The sequence below is a fragment of the Amblyraja radiata genome, chromosome 13, assembly GCF_010909765.2.
Source record: "Amblyraja radiata isolate CabotCenter1 chromosome 13, sAmbRad1.1.pri, whole genome shotgun sequence".
NCBI classification, from domain to species: Eukaryota; Metazoa; Chordata; class Chondrichthyes; order Rajiformes; family Rajidae; genus Amblyraja; species Amblyraja radiata.
The window spans coordinates 5806551-5825165 of NC_045968.1; the positions used below are offsets into that span (position 1 = coordinate 5806551).

Sequence of the window (18615 nt, forward strand, 5' to 3'; positions counted from 1 at the left end):
GTTGGGAAAGGGGTCGTTTGCTACTTTATACCAAAGGTAGACACAAAATACTGGAGAAACTCAGCAGTAATTTTGTTTTACTATTTAGTCTGAAGAAGAATTTAGTCCCGACCTGAAATGTCATCATTCCAGTTTATCCAGAGATGCTGCCTGACCAGCTGACTTACTCCAGCATTTTGTGTCTACCTTTGGTATAAGGTAGCATCTGCAGTTCACTTTTATATTATTAACAAATACCAAAACTCACTGCGATGCATAATAAATCGCAGGGATTCGAACCCATAACCATATTTCATAAATTGCTTATCTGGCCCACTTCCAAGAAAAAGTAAATTGCTTTTGCATTAGGGACTGCACTATCTCCAAAAGCCAAACTGATCTGGAGGGCATTCTCAGTCTCAACACAAAGGTTATAGTGGGAACTGAGTTTAGAAGAACGAGGGGGGGACCTCATTGAAACATACAGTGCAGTGAAAGGCTTGGATAGAGTGGATGTGGAAAGGATGTTTCCACTAGCGGAAGAGTCTAGGACTAGAGGTCATAACCTCAGAATTAAAGGACGTTCTTTTAGGAAGGAGATGAGGAGAAATTTCTTTCGTCAGAGGGGGGTGAACCTGTGGAATTCTTTGCCACGTAAGGCTGTGGAGGCCAAGTCAGTGGACATTTCTAAGGCAGATCGATAGACAGATTTTTGATTAGTACGGGTGTCAGAGGTTATGGGGAGAAGGCAGGAGAATGGGGTAGGAAGGAGAGATAGATCATCGTGAATGAATGGTGGAGTAGACTTGATGGGCCGAACGGCCTAATTCTACTCCTATCGCTTATGACTTATATGGAGAGTATAGGCAGAAGTTTAAAGATACTCACTCTTCATCCTTGACGGTGTTGAAGCAGTCGTCACAGACCCGGACCTGAAACTCAAAGCCCATCACGGGATAGCTGGTACGCTTTGTACTGCACTTCCCACATATCGCATTCCCACATTTTCTGCAGTGATGCTAAATGGAAAAATGACCAGGAAACATTGGAATGTTAACACTCCACTCCATTTCCTATACAAAGAAGAAACATTCTACAGAGGGTGGTTTCCTCATGGAGTCTGTGTCGGACTGGAGTGTTCAGTAGAACACAAAATGCTGGAGTAACTCAGCGGGTCAGGCAGCATCTCCGGAGGACATGGATAGGTGACGTTTTGGATCGAGACCTTTCTTCTGACTCCAAATCGTAGCCTGTCCATTCCCTCCAGATATGCTGCCTGACCTGCTGAGTTACTCCAGCAAATTGTGTTCAATGCAAGATCATAGGATCTGTCATTGTTTGTGCCTTTCTAATGAGTGTTTGGATTAATCTCAATGCATTTCTATTTAATGACGCTTAGAAAGAAAAACTGACACCCATTCTCTTTTAAATGCATTTTTTTCCTGAAGAAGGGTTTCTGCCCGAAACGTTGCCTATTTCCTTCGCTCGATAGATGCTGCTGGATCCGCTGAGTTTCTCCAGCATTTTTGTGTACCCTCTTTTAAATACAGTTCTTCTCAAAGTAAAATTATGCTCTTTAGAACAAACTGAACACATTTCTGCTGCAAAAATGCTTGAGATTTATTTTTGTGCATCATTTATGTTGTTATTACAGCAGTCCTGTATTCAAAGCAAAAGTTGACTGTGATTGGTAAAGGCTCCAACCTTTGCTGCCCCACCGCGCTGCCTGAGATGCTGAGAACTATATTCTGCACTCTGTATGTTACCCTTTGCTGTGTTTATTGTACTTGAGTTTGAACTAATTGTAGTCATGTATCGTATATCATCTGATGTGTTAGGATAGCATTCAGAACAAAGCCTTTCACTGTTCTTCGATTGATGCAACCATAATAAACCTGTGGCTAAATTAATTTTCTTCCTCCTTTCTCATTCTACCATGGATGCGTCTCATGGAGGCTTGGAGCACATTGAGTTGAGTATTTCCATCACATTGCTCATCGGGGAGAATGCCTTTTGCCTTGAGCGGTCCCCACCTTTGCATCCAGCATTCCACAAGGGAATCCTGTGTTATTTGCCAATGTGGTTGCATCATAGCAAAAGGAATCCCAATAGGCTGCAAATCAGTAACAGCTGACATCATGGTGTTACAAAAATAAGCCAAGATTATTATTCTTTGTGTAGATTTAGATGTTGATTTCCCAGTTGCAAAAACAAATGGCAGCACAATCCAACCCTGGTCTCTGGCACTGGCATTTGTAGGGTCTATTGCTTGAAAATAAGTCATGGAGAGTCATAGTCATACAGCGTGGAAGCAGGCCCTTCGGCCCAACTTGCCCACGCTAACTAACATGCCCCATCTTCACTAGTTTGGCCCACATCCCTCTAAACCTTCCTATTCATGTACCTGTCCAAATGTTTCTTAAACGTTGCGATACCACCCCTGCCTCTAACGTTCTAGTGAAACTTTGAGCTGACAAAGTAGGAAAATATTCTCCAGCATGTCAACAAAGCAAATTGCTGAAGTTAATATATTTCAACCCAGGTGGGCTATATTAATCCTGCGGAAAAATGGCCTGAGGTTTGATACTTAATCCCGAGGTCAGATCCGTCATCTTACAACCCTCCATATGTCCATATTTTAAGTTTCACTTTTATTCCCCTCACTTCCCATCAATCATTTTCCTTTGGGCAAGGAACGATTCTAACCAATGAAGTCCTCTCCCCTGATGGACAATGCCTTCGATGTCACCAAGTGTCAAGTCAAGTGTGTTCTCCTGTCATATGTCCCAGATATGTCCCAGGACAGTCTGCACCTGGGCTGGAATGGAACCAATGTCCTTGGGGGAGTGTTTACTAGTGCTGTCGGGGAGGATTTAAACTAATGTGGCAGGGGGATGGGTACAAGAGCAGAGAGGCAGGGGGGTGTAAAATGAGGGTAGAAGCAATAGGTAGCAAGGAGAAAAGTAAAAGTGGCAGGCAGACAAAACCAGGGCAAAAATCAAAAAGGGCCACTTTTCAACATCATTGTATAAGGGGTAAGAGCGTTGTAAAAACAAGCCTGAAGGCTTTGTGTCTCAATGCAAGGAGTATTCGTAATAAGGTGGATGAGTTGAACGTGCAGATAGCCATTAATGATTATGATATAGTTGGGATCACGGAGACATGGCTCCAGGGTGACCAAGGCTGGGAGCTGAACATCCAGGGATATTCAATATTCAGGAGGGATAGAGAGAAAGGAAAAGGAGGTGGGGTAGCGTTGCTGGTTAGAGAGGAGATTAACGCAATGGAAAGGAAGGACATTAGTTTGGAGGATGTGGAATCGGTATGGGTAGAGCTGCGAAACACTAAGGGGCAGAAAACGCTGGTGGGTGTTGTGTACAGGCCACCTAACAGTAGTAGTGAAGTTGGAGATGGTATCAAACAGGAAATTAGAAATGCGTGCGACAAAGGCAAAACAGTTATAATGGGTGACTTCAATCTACATATAGATTGGGTGAATCAAATTGGCAGGGGTGCTGAGGAAGAGGATTTCTTGGAATGTATGCGGGATAGTTATCTAAATCAACATGTAGAGGAACCAACGAGAGAGCAAGCTATTTTAGACTGGGTATTGAGTAATGAGGAAGGGTTAGTTAGCAGTCTTGTTGTACGTGCCCCCTTGGGCAAGAGTGACCATAATATGGTTGAGTTCTTCATTAGGATGGAGAGTGACATTGTTAGTTCAGAAACAATTGTTCTGAACTTAAAGAAAGGTAACTTTGAGGGTATGAGACGTGAATTGGCCAAGATTGACTGGCAATTAATTCTAAAAGGGTTGACGGTGGATATGCAATGGAAGACATTTAAAGACTGCATGGATGAACTACAAAAATTGTTCATCCCAGTTTGGCAAAAGAATAAATCAGGGAAGGTAGTGCATCCGTGGATAACAAGGGAAATCAGGGATAGTATCAAATCGAAGGATGATGCGTACAAATTAGCCAGAAAAAGCAGCATACCAGAGGACTGGGAGAAATTCAGAGACCAGCAGAGGAGGACAAAGGGCTTAATTAGGAAAGGGAAAATAGATTATGAAAGAAAACTGGCAGGGAACATAAAAACTGACTGCAAATGCTTTTATAGATATGTGAAAAGAAAGAGATTAGTTAAAACAAATGTAGGTCCCTTGCAGTCAGAAACAGGTGTTGATCATGGGGAACAAGGATATGGCAGACCAATTGAATAACTACTTTGGTTCCGTCTTCACCAAGGAAGACATAAATAATCTGCCGGAAATAGCAGGGGACCGCTGGTCAAAGGAGTTGGAGGAATTGAGTGAAATCCAGGTTAGCCGGGAAGTGGTGTATGGTAAATTGAATGGATTAAAGGCCGATAAATCCCCAGGGCCAGATAGGCTGCATCCCAGAGTACTTAAGGAAGTAGCTCCAGAAATAGTGGATGCATTAGTAATAATCTTTCAAAACTCTTTAGATTCTGGAGTAGTTCCTGAGGATTGGCGGGTAGCAAACGTAACACCACTTTTTAAGAAGGGAGGGAGAGAGAAAACGGGGAATTACAGACCAGTTAGTCTAACATCGGTAGTGGGGAAACTGCTAGAGTCAGTTATTAAAGATGGGATAGCAGCACATTTGGAAAGTGGTGAAATCATTGGACAAAGTCAGCATGGATTTACAAAAGGTAAACCATGTCTGACAAATCTTATAGAATTTTTTCGAGGATGTAACTAGTAGCGTGGATAGGGGAGAACCAGTGGATGTGGTGTATCTGGACTTCCAGAAGGCTTTCGACAAGGTCCCACATAAGAGATTAGTATACAAACTTAAAGCACACGGCATTGGGGGTTCAGTATTGATGTGGATAGAGAACTGGCTGGCAAACAGGAAGCAAAGAGTAGGAGTAAACGGGTCCTTTTTACAATGGTGGGCAGTGACTACTGGGGTACCGCAAGGCTCAGTGCTGGGACCCCAGCTATTTACAATATATATTAATGATCTGGATGAGGGAATTGAAGGCAATATCTCCAAGTTTGCGGATTACACTAAGCTAGGGGGCAGTGTTAGCTGTGAGGAGGATGCTAGGAGACTGCAAGGTGACTTGGATAGGCTGGGTGAGTGGGCAAATGTTTGGCAGATGCAGTATAATGTGGATAAATGTGAGGTTATCCATTTTGGTGGCAAAAACAGGAAAGCAGACTATTATGTAAATGGTGGCCGATTAGGAAAAGGGGAGATGCAGCGAGACCTGGGTGTCATGGTACACCAGTCACTGAAAGTAGGCATGCAGGTGCAGCAGGTAGTGAAGAAAGCGAATGGTATGTTAGCTTTCATAGCAAAAGGATTTGAGTATAGGAGCAGGGAGGTTCTACTGCAGTTGTACAGGGTCTTGGTGAGACCACATCTGGAGTATTGCGTACAGTTTTGGTCTCCAAATCTGAGGAAGGACATTATTGCCATAGAGAGAGTGCAGAGAAGGTTCACCAGACTGATTCCTGGGATGTCAGGACTGTCTTATGAAGAAAGACTGGATAGACTTGGTTTATACTCTCTAGAATTTAGGAGATTGAGAGGGGATCTTATAGAAACTTACAAAATTCTTAAGGGGTTGGACAGGCTAGATACAGGAAGATTGTTCCCGATGTTGGGGAAGTCCAGGACAAGGGGTCACAGCTTAAGGATAAGGGGGAAATCCTTTAAAACCGAGATGAGAAACTTTTTTCACACAGAGAGTGGTGAATCTCTGGAACTCTCTGCCACAGAGGGTAGTTGAGGCCAGTTCATTGGCTATATTTAAGAGGGAGTTAGATGTGGCCCTTGTGGCTAAGGGGATCAGAGGGTGTGGAGAGAAAGCAGGTACGGGATACTGAGTTGGATGATCAGCCATGATCATATTGAATGGCGGTGCAGGCTCGAAGGGCCGAATGGCCTACTCCTGCACCTAATTTCTATATTTCTATGTTTCTATAGAACAATGACATTCTTACCAGGACTGCTCGATGCCACGTCAGTCACACACCATCTCTGTGTCAAGGGCAGCCATTCTCACCTCACCTATTAATGTTTGTTTCTCTACTGACATAACCCCAGAGTGTTTCCAGCAATATAAAAAAAATGCTTTCTTTCTTCAATTTCTCCAGATTCCTACTTGCTTCGTTTTACTCTGACATTTACAAACAGTATCCAGCTGACATTTACAAACAGCAAACAGAAACCATTGCGGGATTCCACTGAACAATGGGTGAAAGGCCTGGATAGAGTGGATGTGGAGAGGATGTTTCCTCAAGTGGGAGAGTCCAGGACCACAGGCCATTGTCTCAGAATAAAAGGAAGTACCTTCAGAGAGGAGATGTGGAGGAATTACTTAAGTGACAGTGTGGTGAATCTGTGAAGTTCATTGCCACAGGAGGCTGTGGAGGCCAAGTATTTTTAAGGTGGAGATTGACAGGTTCTTGATTAGTACGGGTCGTTCCATATACCCACAGCCCTTTGCATAAAAAAATTGCTGTTCAGTTTCCAATATTTCCCCCCTTGCCGTAAGCGTATGTCTTCTGGCTCTTGAAGTCATTTTAATAAAGTCGTTTCATAACAAGAGGGTTTCAGTATAGGAGTAAAGAGGTTCTTCTGCAGTTGTATAGGGCTCTGGGAAGACCACATCTGGAGTATTGTGTACAGTTTTGGTCTCCTCATTTGAGGAAGGACATCCTTGTGATTGAGGCAGTGCAGCGCAAGTTCACGACATTGATCCCTGGGATGGCGGGACTGTCATATGAGGAAAGATTGAATAGACTAGGCTTGTTTTCACTGGAGTTTAGAAGGATGAGGGGATATCTTATAGAAACATATACAATTATAAAAGGACTGAACAAGCTAGATGCAGGAAAAATGTTCCCAATGTTGAGCGGGTCCAGAACCAATAGACAATAGGTGCAGGAGGAGGCCATTTGACCCTTCGAGCCAGCACCGCCATTCAATGTGATCATGTGAACCAGGGACCACAGTTTTAGAATAAATCCTTTTAAGACTGAGGTGAGAAAAAAACGTTTCCACCCAGAGAGTTGTGAATTTGTGGAATTCCCTGCCACAGAGGGCAGTGGAGGCCAAATCACTGGATGGATTTAAGAGAGAGTTAGATATAGCTCGAAGGGACTAGTGGAATCGGGGGATATGGGGAGAAGGCAGGCACGGGTTATTGATTGGGGACGATCAGCCATTATCATAATGAATGACAGTGCTGGCTAGAAGGGCCAAATGGCCTCCTCCTGCACCTATTTTCTATGTTTCTATGTTAATACTGTTACAAACCCCAAGTTTATTTTGAACCAATATAAACCTGCTACTTAAAAGTACTGAGCTGCACACTGACCTGTCAGGTGTAGAGCAAGTTGTTAATTCTCTTGCTCATTATCGCGTGAAGGCAGATCAAAACCAGCAATGATAAGTGATGGACCCTAAACTCTAGATTGCAGGCTATTTATTAAAAACATACAGTAACCTTCACATCTTTAAACAAAAGGAAAACATGTGTCCCAGTGGTTGAAACAGTCCAATCCTGAAGTGGAAAACTGAAATATCTTGAGGCAGGAATGAAGAGAATTGGGCTTCAATTGCATCTGTTTAGCAGTGCAGGTTTCTGAAGTGTTGGAGCACCTACCTGTCGTAGACCAAGGCACTTGGTGTCCCACATCTGTTTGAAGTTCCAGAAGAAGGGCTGCTTGCAGTTTTGGCAGGAATCACTTTCCTGCCATTGTGGAGCCTACAAAGGAAAATAGGATACTTTATTTTTAAATTTTTTTTTAAACTGACTGATCAAATAGATATTTTTTCCATTGTAAAAATAAAAATCAGTTATGTGCATTTTATTTTGCCCATACGATTAAAAAAAACGACTGCAGCTCATGCCATGGTCACCAGGGATAAAACCATCGATTAGTAAAGGGAAACATTTCTTACAATACGAAATTTACATAATGTTGCGTTGCATAAAAATGAATTCCACAGTGATAGTAAACGTTATTCCCTTTATCATTGTGGACAGCTCGATTGTCATCATGCAGTCTTTCCACTGACTGGTTAACATTGCAAAAAAAAGCTCTTCACTGTCCGAAGAAGGATCTCGACCCAAAATGTCACCCATTCCCTTTCTCCAGAGATGCTGCCTGACCTGCCGAGTTACTCCAGCATCTTTTTATCGTATCTCGTTAGGCGTGGCAACAAATTAAACAAAACAGTCAGCTGCTTCTCCTTAGTATTTTTGAGCCTGTACATGTATTTAATATGGATTTTTATAATTATGTATGATGGTGTACATTGTCCATATTTTAATTTTCACTTTATTTATTCCCCTCACTTCCCATCAATCATTTTCCTTTGGGCAAGGAACGATTCTAACCAATGAAGCCTTCTCCCCTGATGGACATTTACTTCAATGTCACCAAGAGTCAAGTCAAGAGTGTTTTATTGTCGTATGTCCCAGATAAAACAATTACATTCTTACCAGGACTGCTTGATGCCACATTCAGTCACACGCCATCTCTGTGTCAAGAGCAGCCATTCTCTCCTCACCTATAAATGTTTGTTTCTCAACTGATATAACCCTAGAGTGTTCCCAGCTTTCTTTCTTCAGTTTCTACAGATTCCTACTTGTTTTACAGTAACATTTACAAACAGTATCCAGCTATTATCAAACAGCAAACATAAACCATTGCAGGATTCCACTGAACAATGGGTGAAAGGACTGAAAAGAGTGGATGTGGAGAGGATGCTTCCACAAGTGGGAGGGTCCAGGACCACAGGCCATTGCCTCAGACAAACAGACGTACCTTTAGAAAGGACATGATGAGGAATTTATTTAGTGAAAGGGTGGTGAATCTGTGGAATTCATAGCCATAGGAGGCTGTGGAGGCCAAGTCAATGGATATTCTTAAGGCAGTGATCGACAGATTCTTGATTAGTACTGGTGTCAGGGGTTATGGGGAGAAGGCAGGAGAGCGGGGTTGAGAGGGAAAGATAGATCAGATATGATGGAATGACGGAGTCGACTCGATGGGCCGAATGGCCTAATTCTGCTCCTGAACAACTCTTTATATTCAGACATGACACCTCACTATTGCTCTAAGTCTTAATCAATTTCTTATCCAGTTCCAAATTCTTTACTTGGACTTATAGCCTTTCAGCATGATTAGAAATCCACTTACAACAACATTCAACTCGTTTTGAGTTTTCAGAAGACTTATGTAAGTATTCACTGACCTTTTTATTAAGGAAAGATGATGATTCATTCAGATACACGATTTAAAAAAAAATGCAAATATACACTTGAGGAATACAGGCTGTTTTTCTCCTAAAAATCTTTGATACCGATGGTTAAAATGATGGGAATATAGACAATGTGGAAAACAGGATTATTTTAAATAGTAATTTAAAAAGCTAGAATTAAAGTTTCGTTGTACATGGTTCATGTTACAATGACAATAAAGAAACTATTCTATTCTATTCTATTAATTGATAAAATATAAAACATTAAAAGGAAGCATTTACAACGCCAGCAAGAGCAAGATGGGAGTAAACCATCAAAGTCAATGACTAAAACAGCAATTGAATTAACATTTACAAACAGGTTGGACAGGTAGATGAAAGAAGAAGGGACATGGAGTTAGTGAGGCTCTATGGGAACAGTTGCATGGGTAAGGTGGAACAGGGATATTCAACAAGAGCTGGCTCAACAACATCGTTTCCTCAATATTGCCCACAAGAAAGACAAAGCTGTTTGACAAGCATCCTCTTCTCTTTCTTATTATCCACTGACAGTTTTACTGTGAAGATAGGCCAAGTGCATGCATGATCAGTTGCATTCTATAATCAGACACTAAACCTTGGGTATCAGGCCTGTTGCTGACCAGATCAGATTTGAGAGCCTTTTAAGAAAATAAATACTTGCATTAAATTTTGTACAAACTTCTCGATTGCTTTCCACATTACTATACTCTTATGTGGAGGGGATTATCCACCATATCCTTAAACCCGATCAATATTTTTTAAATATTGTTTCCCTCAGTAGAACAATCAGATGTTGCATTGTTGTCAGCGCTGTATTCCTTAACCACACCTACTGTGCAGAAATATATGATTTAATTAGATTATCATTAGCATAGATGAGTTTGACGCTCTTTATTATCAAAACCTGGGAATAAACAAGCAACTGGCTATGAACCAATTTGATTTGTTGTGGATTGTAACATCATAATCATCCAGCTTTCTTGAATTGTTCCATCTGGGCATGTCTCCCCATTCCCCACTGGTTCCGTCCCATGTATCTTGGCAGAAGTCAGACGTGCTTTCATGAGGGTAACCTCTCGGAATGTGGCCAGCCCAGATGTAGTCCCTGGACAGGATCTGAAATCGTGCAAACCTCCCACTTCAACAGTCTACCATCCCCATCTGCTTCAAGGAAACCGCCATCAATCCTGTCCCCATTAAAGTGACCTGTCTCAATGATTACTGCTCTGTAGTTCTACCATCAACCATGATGAAGTGCTCTGAAGCATTGGTAATGGCCCTAATCTGTGCTAGTCTTCTGGACAGCCTAGACCCTTTGAAATCTGTGTGCAGGAAATAAATGTGGGTCGACAAGAGGACTCTGCCTCCCTTGCACCGCAGTCATCTCTGGATTACCTTGACAATAAGAACACTTTTGTCGGAATGCTATTCATTGACTACAGCACCATTGTTCCGAATAAGATCATCTTTAAACTTCTGGATCTTTGCCTTAGGTCTCCACCTGCAAATGGCCTCTGGACATCCTGACCTCGGTCGATTGTAGAGTTGATCATAACATTTCTTCCACCTTGAGGCCTATCACTGGTGAACCCCAGGATTGTGAGTTCAGTCCCTGCTCCACTCTGCACACCCACAACTGTGTGGTCAAGTACAACACCAATTCGATCTTTAAGTTTGCAAATGATATCACTGTTTTCAGCTGGATCAACAAAAACATAGAAACATAGAAAATAGGTGCAGTAGTAAGCCATTCAGCCCTTCGAGCCAGCACCGCCATTCAATATGATCATCCAAAATCAGTACCCCATTCCAGCTTTCTCCCCATATCACCTTGATTCCGTTAGTCCTAAGAGCTAAATCTAACTCTTTTGAAAACATCAACAATGAGACAAAGAATAATGAGAGAGTACAGGAAAGAAATCCACGTTCTTGTATTGTGGTGTCAGGATAACAATCTAGTCCGTAACGGCAGCAAGACAAAAGTGTTGATTGTTGGCCCAAAGAAGAGGGAGATGAACACAACATTGGCCTCATCAATGGAGCTGCTGCAGAGATGGTCGACATCTTCAGGTTCCCAAGCATCCAGATCACCTGGTTCCTTCACACTGATGCAGTGCTGAAGGACACACACCGCGCGTTTACTTACCGAGGCACCCGAGAAGATTCACCATATCCACAAGGATTCTCTCAATCTTCTATAGATGTACTATAGAATGTATTCTAATGGATGCATCATCTCAGCCTGGGGAGGCAACTGCTCTGCTCGTGACCACCTAAACCTGCAGAGTGGTGAACACAGCCTTGTCCATCACATGCCCATCACTTCCTTGCATCCAGTCCATCTTCATGGTGCATTATATCAACAAGGCGGGAGATACCACCAAGCATGTCTACTACCCTGGCCCATTCCCTTTTCTCTCTTCTACCTTCTGGGAGAAGATGCAGGAGCCTGAAAGCCCAGACATCCAAACTTAAGAACAGCTTCTTCTCTGCCGTGATCGGACTCCTGAACCAATCACCTCTTTCATACTGGAGTCACTCAGGGGGTCAGGCAGCAACTCTGGAGAAAAGGAATAGGTGACGTTTCGGGTTCAGACTCTTCTTCAGACTGAGAGTTGGGGGACAGGAAAACTAGAGGTATGAAAAGGTGCAGAACAGGTCAGAGCCGGCACCGATGGCCAGAGAGCCCACAATGGTCCTTTGTTGGCTGTGGAGCAGGTGATAACGAGGGTATGCGAACAGATAAACTAGCAGGAGGACAAGGGTCTCCAGATATGCCAAGTTACTGCACCATTTTGTGTCTATCTTCGATGGAAGCCAGCATCTATAGTTCCTTCCTACACTCATCCTGGAGGTGCTGCCACGTACTCTAACTCTACCTCATTCGGTTATTCCACCGTTATATAATTTAATTATTTTTTGTGCTACTTTAGATTGTATTTATAATTACTGTGTGTATACTGTTTAATCTATGTGCTTCATGTGGATTAGGAATTTCATTACACCCTGGAGTATATAACAATAATTTAATCAAGTCTGAGATATCAAATAATCTTTGAACTGTTGCAGATAGGACTGGCTATACTCATAAGAGGGGTAAAGATAAAATGATAACATGTAGATGCCAACAGGATTAACAAGCTCATCAGGAAGGCTGACTCCGTCATGGGGGCAGAGTAGGATTCATGGGAGGTGGTTTTGGAGGGGAGGATGTGCTGATCAAACAGTATTGTTGCTTTTGCTGCTGATGACCTAATCCATATCCATGTCAGGTTTTCCACCACCACCTTGTGGCAGGCGGGCAGCCATGATGCTTTTTTAGTTTTTAACTTACGATTCAGAGCCTACAGTACTCATCTCAATGGTCTCTGTATGTATACAAATTAAAGTACTTGTTATGATATATAATGACTCTTAAGTACTTTGCAGAGGATGCTCCTCAAACTGCAGAGTATCTTGGACAATAGGGAGGTTGCACGGCAGTCGGGTCACGACCCGTGACCCGTATTGTTGCTACGCTACGCCAACTGGAGTACACGCAATGAACCGCAGGTAAGCACTGACCATTGTTTCCAGCGTAGCGGGCCCGTTAAAACCCACCGAAATGGTCAATTTTTACGCTGTAAATAATTATGGAAATCGGGATAAGCGTGCAAGACATTTATCCTACTTCAGAATTCCAAAAGTGAGGAGAAATGACGGTAGATTGAAGCGAGAGCTGAAGGGACAACAACAGCCAAAGTACTTGGCGAGCATTGGCCGTGCAGATATCGAGATTTAAAATATAGGGAATTATCGTGTTTGCTCACTGCATTTCATCAACAGTAATGCATTATTTGTGTTTTTTCTTGATTCCTTTGGCATCTAAAAAGTTTCAGAAGTGATAAATCTGGCTGTAAAATTTTTAAATCGCCCATGGTTCTCAAGTGGGTTTTTACATACAAAAAGAAAACGCCTCTGAAGCAAAATTTATCATTAAAAAAAAAAAAAAAAAAAAAAAAAAAAATCGCCAACCATACGTGGGTTTTGAACTACATTTTACTCAGATGCAAGCCAAGGAATGGCATAATTGTTAGCTGTTAATTGGACATAATCAACCTCAGCATATTGACAATATCCTATTGAAAGGGAGTGGGTGTTTAAGCTGTCCGAACATTTTATTATTTGCCAAAATATACATCTCAATAGCATAATGATAGAAAACTTACTTTTCCACACACCACTCGTAAGTCTGGAGATTTTTTTAATGATAAATTTAGCTTCAGAAGAGTTTACTTTTTGCATGTAAAAACCCACTTCAGAACTATGGGCGATTTAAAAAATTTACAGCCATATCTATCACTTCTGAAACTTTTTAGAAACCAAATGAATAAAGAAAAAACATACATAATGCCTTACTGTTGGTGAAATGCCGTGAGGAAACGCGATAATTCCCAATATTTTCCAATTTGATATCTGCATGGCCAATGTTCGCCAACCACTTTAGCTGTTGTTGTCGTCCCTTCAGCACTCGCTTCTCTTTACCTTCATTTCTCTTCACTTTTGGAATTCTGAAGTAGGATAGATGTCTCTCACGCTTACCCCGACTTCCACAATTTTTTACAGCCCAAAAATTCACCATTTTGGCGGTTTTTTTAACAGGTAGGAGAGTAAGCGTTTCGTGTATTAACAACATATACCGGAAGCTGCGATGTCCTCCAGATGGATTGTGCGGCTCCATGCGTCAAGCCCTTTGACCCGGTGACCTTACGTGCAACCGCCCTACACAGCTCACCCCCTCCATGACACATTGGTCAACCTGAGGAGTACTTTCAGCAACAGACTGGTTTCACCAAGATGCAGCACAGAATGCCACAGGAGATCCTTCTTCCCTGTGGCTATCAAACTGTACAACTCCTCCCCCTTCTGTCGTGGGGTAGACGGACTCCCCTCTCCCTCCCCACAACCCCCCCCCACCCCAATCTTTGCACATCCCCAATCCTTTCAACTCATCACCTTCATTCCATGTATCTTGTGTTTTATAACTGTTGGCAGATCAATTTCCTTTTTCCCTCCTGGGATAAATAAAGTTCTATCGCATTGTATCGTATCATATCGTAAAGAATAACTGAAAATGACATTGTTTGAGTCACGGGTGTTAATCGCAAATACATAATATCAGTGGGGACACCGTTAGGGACATTTACCAACTACAATGACTTATCCATATAATGAATTGCCTAGTTACATTTAATCGATCTATGCATCTCCGTCTAGTGGTTCATCCCAAGTTAACTTGCAGACTTTAACCAGTTGCAGCATGAAATTGTATAGAATGCCATGTTCAAGTGTAAAGGGAAAATAACGTTTAGTACCTCTGTTCTTTGGGCATCCATGTTCCAAACCACAATTCCCCCATCAGCTGCACAGGATATCAGCTGCCGCGATTGGTGCAGGTAGCACAGAGATTGTACTTTGTCGCTGCGAAAAAAATCAGAAATCTGTTAAAAAGGGCTGCTCCCGTTACCAATTCAGATGACTATGAATTCTATCAACATCTACTGTTAAACCAATTGTTTGAAAGTTGGGATTGGAACTAGAAACATAGAGTATAGGTGCAGGAGTAGGCCATTCGGCCCTTCGAGACTGCACCGCCATTCGATATGATCATGGCTGATCATCCAACTCAGTATCCCATACCTGCCTTCTCTCCATACCCCCTCATCCCTTTAGCCACAAGGGCCACATCTAACTCCCTTTTAAATATAGCCAATGAACTGGCCTCAACTACCTTCTGTGGCAGAGAGTTCCAGAGATTCACCACTCTCTGTGTGAAAAATGTTTTTCTCATCTCAGTCCTAAAGGATTTCCCCTTTATCCTTAAACTTTGACCCCTTGCCCTGGACTTCCCCAACATCGGGAACAATCTTCCTGCATCTAGCCTGTCCAACCCCTTAAGAATTTTGTAAGTTTCTATAAGATCCCCCCTCAATCTTCTAAATTCTAGCGAGTACAAGCCGAGTCTATCCAGTCTTTCTTCATATGAAAGTCCTGACATCCCAGGAATCAGTCTGGTGAACCTTCTCTGTACTCCCTCTATGGCAAGAATGTCCTTCCTCAGATTAGGAGACCAAAACTGTACGCAATACTCCAGGTGTGGTCTCACCAAGACCCCGTACAACTAGAGAACAATTACAAGCCCAAGTCAGCACTTAGCAAAAATCATTTCTCTTTCTTGAATAGGTTTCTACCAATGCATTTAACTACCTTAAAAATCATGCATCCCCCAATTTAGATTCAATGGTGTGAAAATGAATCCGGCACCCATCTTTACAATTTCAATAACGCCCATCCTCCTGGGTTTGCAATCAATCTGTAAAGAGTTAGTGGGTAAGAGCAGATTTTCAGGGGCTGATCCTTTTAGTTTCCCTGTCAGATGGGCAGCACCAGCTCCATTCTGACTATTCCAACTGCGAAGGGAATAAATGAGGAATAACACACACATACCAAAATAGTGCAATATATAATCAGAGTTATTACGATAGAGGCTATTTGGCCCATCGTGCCTGTGCCTACTCTCCATACAGCAACCAGGTCACCCACATTCCCACTCTAATGCTGCAGCCCAGCCTGTTTATTTACTTCAAGTGCCTATCTGATTTTATTCTGAAATCACTGATCAACTTCATTTCCACCATGTTCGTAGGAAACAAGTTACAAGGCGTGTTGTTGGAGATTACTATAGACTTTAGAGATGCAGCGTGGAAACAGGCCTTTTCGGTAATATATATATATATATCACTGCTTCCATTGTACGCATTTCATTACCAAAATAGTTTCTCCAAACTTTCATATGAAAGATCTTAAAACAGATTGAAGCCTGCATTAAGTTAAAAAAAAAATGAAATCAGCAAAAGGCAACTGAAGATAATATTGACTTCAGATTGAAATTGTCTTATGAATATTTAATTAGCAACCGGCATCTCACACTTTTCAGCAACATTATAAAAGGATTGGACAAGCTAGATGCAGGAAAAAATTTCCCAATGTTGGGCGAGTCCAGAACCAGGGGCCACAGTCTTAGAATAAAGGGAAGGCCATTTAAGACTGAGGTGAGAAAAAACCTTTTCACCCAGAGAGTTGTGAAATTGTGGAATTCCCTGCCACAGTGGAGGCCAAATCACTGGATGGATTAAAGAGAGTTAGATAGAGCTCCAGGGGTTAGTGGAAACAAGGGATATGGGGAGAAGGCAGGCACGGGTTATTGATTGGGGACGATCAGCCATGATCACAATGAATGGCAGTGCTGGCTCGAAGGGCCGAATGGCCTCCACCTGCACCTATTTTCCATTTTTCTATGTTTCTAACATAACAAGAATATCTAAATAAATAACAGTTCATCACTTACTGATGACCCTGAAGAAGTAAAGTCCTGCCTTTTCTCCCACCAATGTCCCACATAATAATACTGTTGTCAGATGCTCCAGAAAACAGCAGTCGCTGGAGAGGATCCCACCAAAGGGCCGCGATGCCACCTGTTAAAATAAAGAGCAAAGGACCAATGAACCTGCAAATCCAAATTTCCTTGACACAGAAAATCATTTTACTTCAATACCACAGTAAACCCTCGCAATAACAGACCATTTAGAGGTGGATGGTGTCCGTTGTTGCCCATTGTCCGCTATAAGAGTGAGGGAAGTAAAATTTAACCCAAGGGAGGGAGGGAGGGAAGAAACACTCCGTTTTGGGCGGGGTTAAACTAGCAGGAATTCACCGGCCTGGTAGCCGCAGAGCTCCTGGCGCCACACACGGTGTGTCAGGTACTCACGCCGCCTTCTCGCTGCTCGCTCTCACCACACCCGCAACCTGAAACACACTTCATGGCACCAGCTCACTGGGTTAGTGGGGGAAATGGGGGGAGGAGGGGAGTTGCAACAGGACCCCCAGCCCGCTATGACAGAGAGAGAGACACACACACACACACACACACACACACACACACACACACACACACACACACACACACACACACACACACACACACACACACACACACACACACACACACACACATCTTAATCGCAATTTTCACTTAGTCATGTCTGAAATTAGAAGCAATTATGGGCAGCACAGGTGTATTCATAAAAAGTTTAAGTAATAAAATGCAATCAGGCAAAGCAAAGATGCATTTCATCTGATATGTACTATAGTCCACATAGTGCTGCTTAGTATTGCAAATTTCATTTTCACTTTTCTGTACAAAAAGTTGTCTCTCAAAAGACAAGGAATTTGTCATAGTGCCCTGTTGATATTAAGCCAGATGGCGAGAGGTTTGGTTCCCAGGTGGGGTTTTAAAGGGGAGAGAGATAATAAGATAGAAACCTTAAAGCCTGCTCAGCTGAAAGCACAGCTAAAGGTATTGCGATAAAAATCATAGATATGAGAATTGTCGGTGCTCAGAACTCAATGCTGTTGAGCTGGGAGAAGTTAGGGAGGTCAAGATCTCGAGCCAGAGGGTGGTGAACCTGTGGAATTAATTGCTGCAATTCACTGGGTATTTTTTTTAAACGGCGATTGATAGGATCTTGATTAGTAAGGGTGTCAAAGGTTATGGGGAGGTAACAGGAGAATGGGGTTGAGGGGGAAAATTGATCAGCCATGATCAAATGGCAGAGTGCACTCGATAGGCTGAAGTTGATGAAGGCTCCTCTCTTTTGTTAGCATCATTAACTACTGCACCATCTAGTGGAGTGGATGAGTAATAAAGATTCTCCCTCATCCCACAGATACCAAGGCACATAAAAACAACATTTGACAAACTACGGTAAGTTTTTTTGACGTGTTGATAAAAACTGAACAGAAACCAAAAGCGTAAAGATTACACAAGGAGTCAAGAACGGGAGCAGTGACTCAGAGTAATAATAATTGGCTGAGCTAGATGGAATGTGTGATTCCATTGTAGAAAATAGAACAGCACAGGCCCTTCAGCCCACAATATCCATGCTGAACATGATGCCAACTTAAACTAATCTCCTCTGCCCACATGTGATCCCTATCTTTCCACTCCTTGCTTATCCATGGGCCAATGTAAAAGTCACATAAATGCTACCCACCAGCCCTGGCAGCGAGTTCAAGGCACCCATCAACCACTGTGTGTAAAAAATAAAAAAATGCCTTCAAACTTTCCCCCTCTCGCCTTAAAGCGATGTCGTCTAGTCCTTGACATAATCCATCCTTGGAAAAAGGTTCTGTCTACCTTAACTATACCTCTCATAATTCTATATAATTGTTCTCCTTGTCTTGTTTTCAAAATGGGTGCTTTGGTTTTTGCTTCTCTCCATTAGCTTCTAGAGTTCCCCTCTCTCCCTCTTTAACTGATCTTTCT

The 18615-nt window shown here is 42.4% G+C and overlaps 1 protein-coding gene across 1 annotated transcript in view; it reads right to left on the bottom strand.

Moving 5' to 3' along the window:
* The window catches only part of wdfy1 (WD repeat and FYVE domain containing 1), a 44411-nt gene that overhangs the window by 6637 nt on the left and 19159 nt on the right, over positions 1–18615 (bottom strand). The window contains exons 7-10 of the mRNA XM_033031130.1: positions 16639–16765; positions 14606–14711; positions 7627–7728; positions 868–998 (exon numbers count right to left, since the gene is read on the bottom strand). Of these exons, the coding sequence (XP_032887021.1) occupies positions 868–998; positions 7627–7728; positions 14606–14711; positions 16639–16765 (466 nt within the window). The remainder of the gene's footprint in view (positions 1–867; positions 999–7626; positions 7729–14605; positions 14712–16638; positions 16766–18615) is intronic.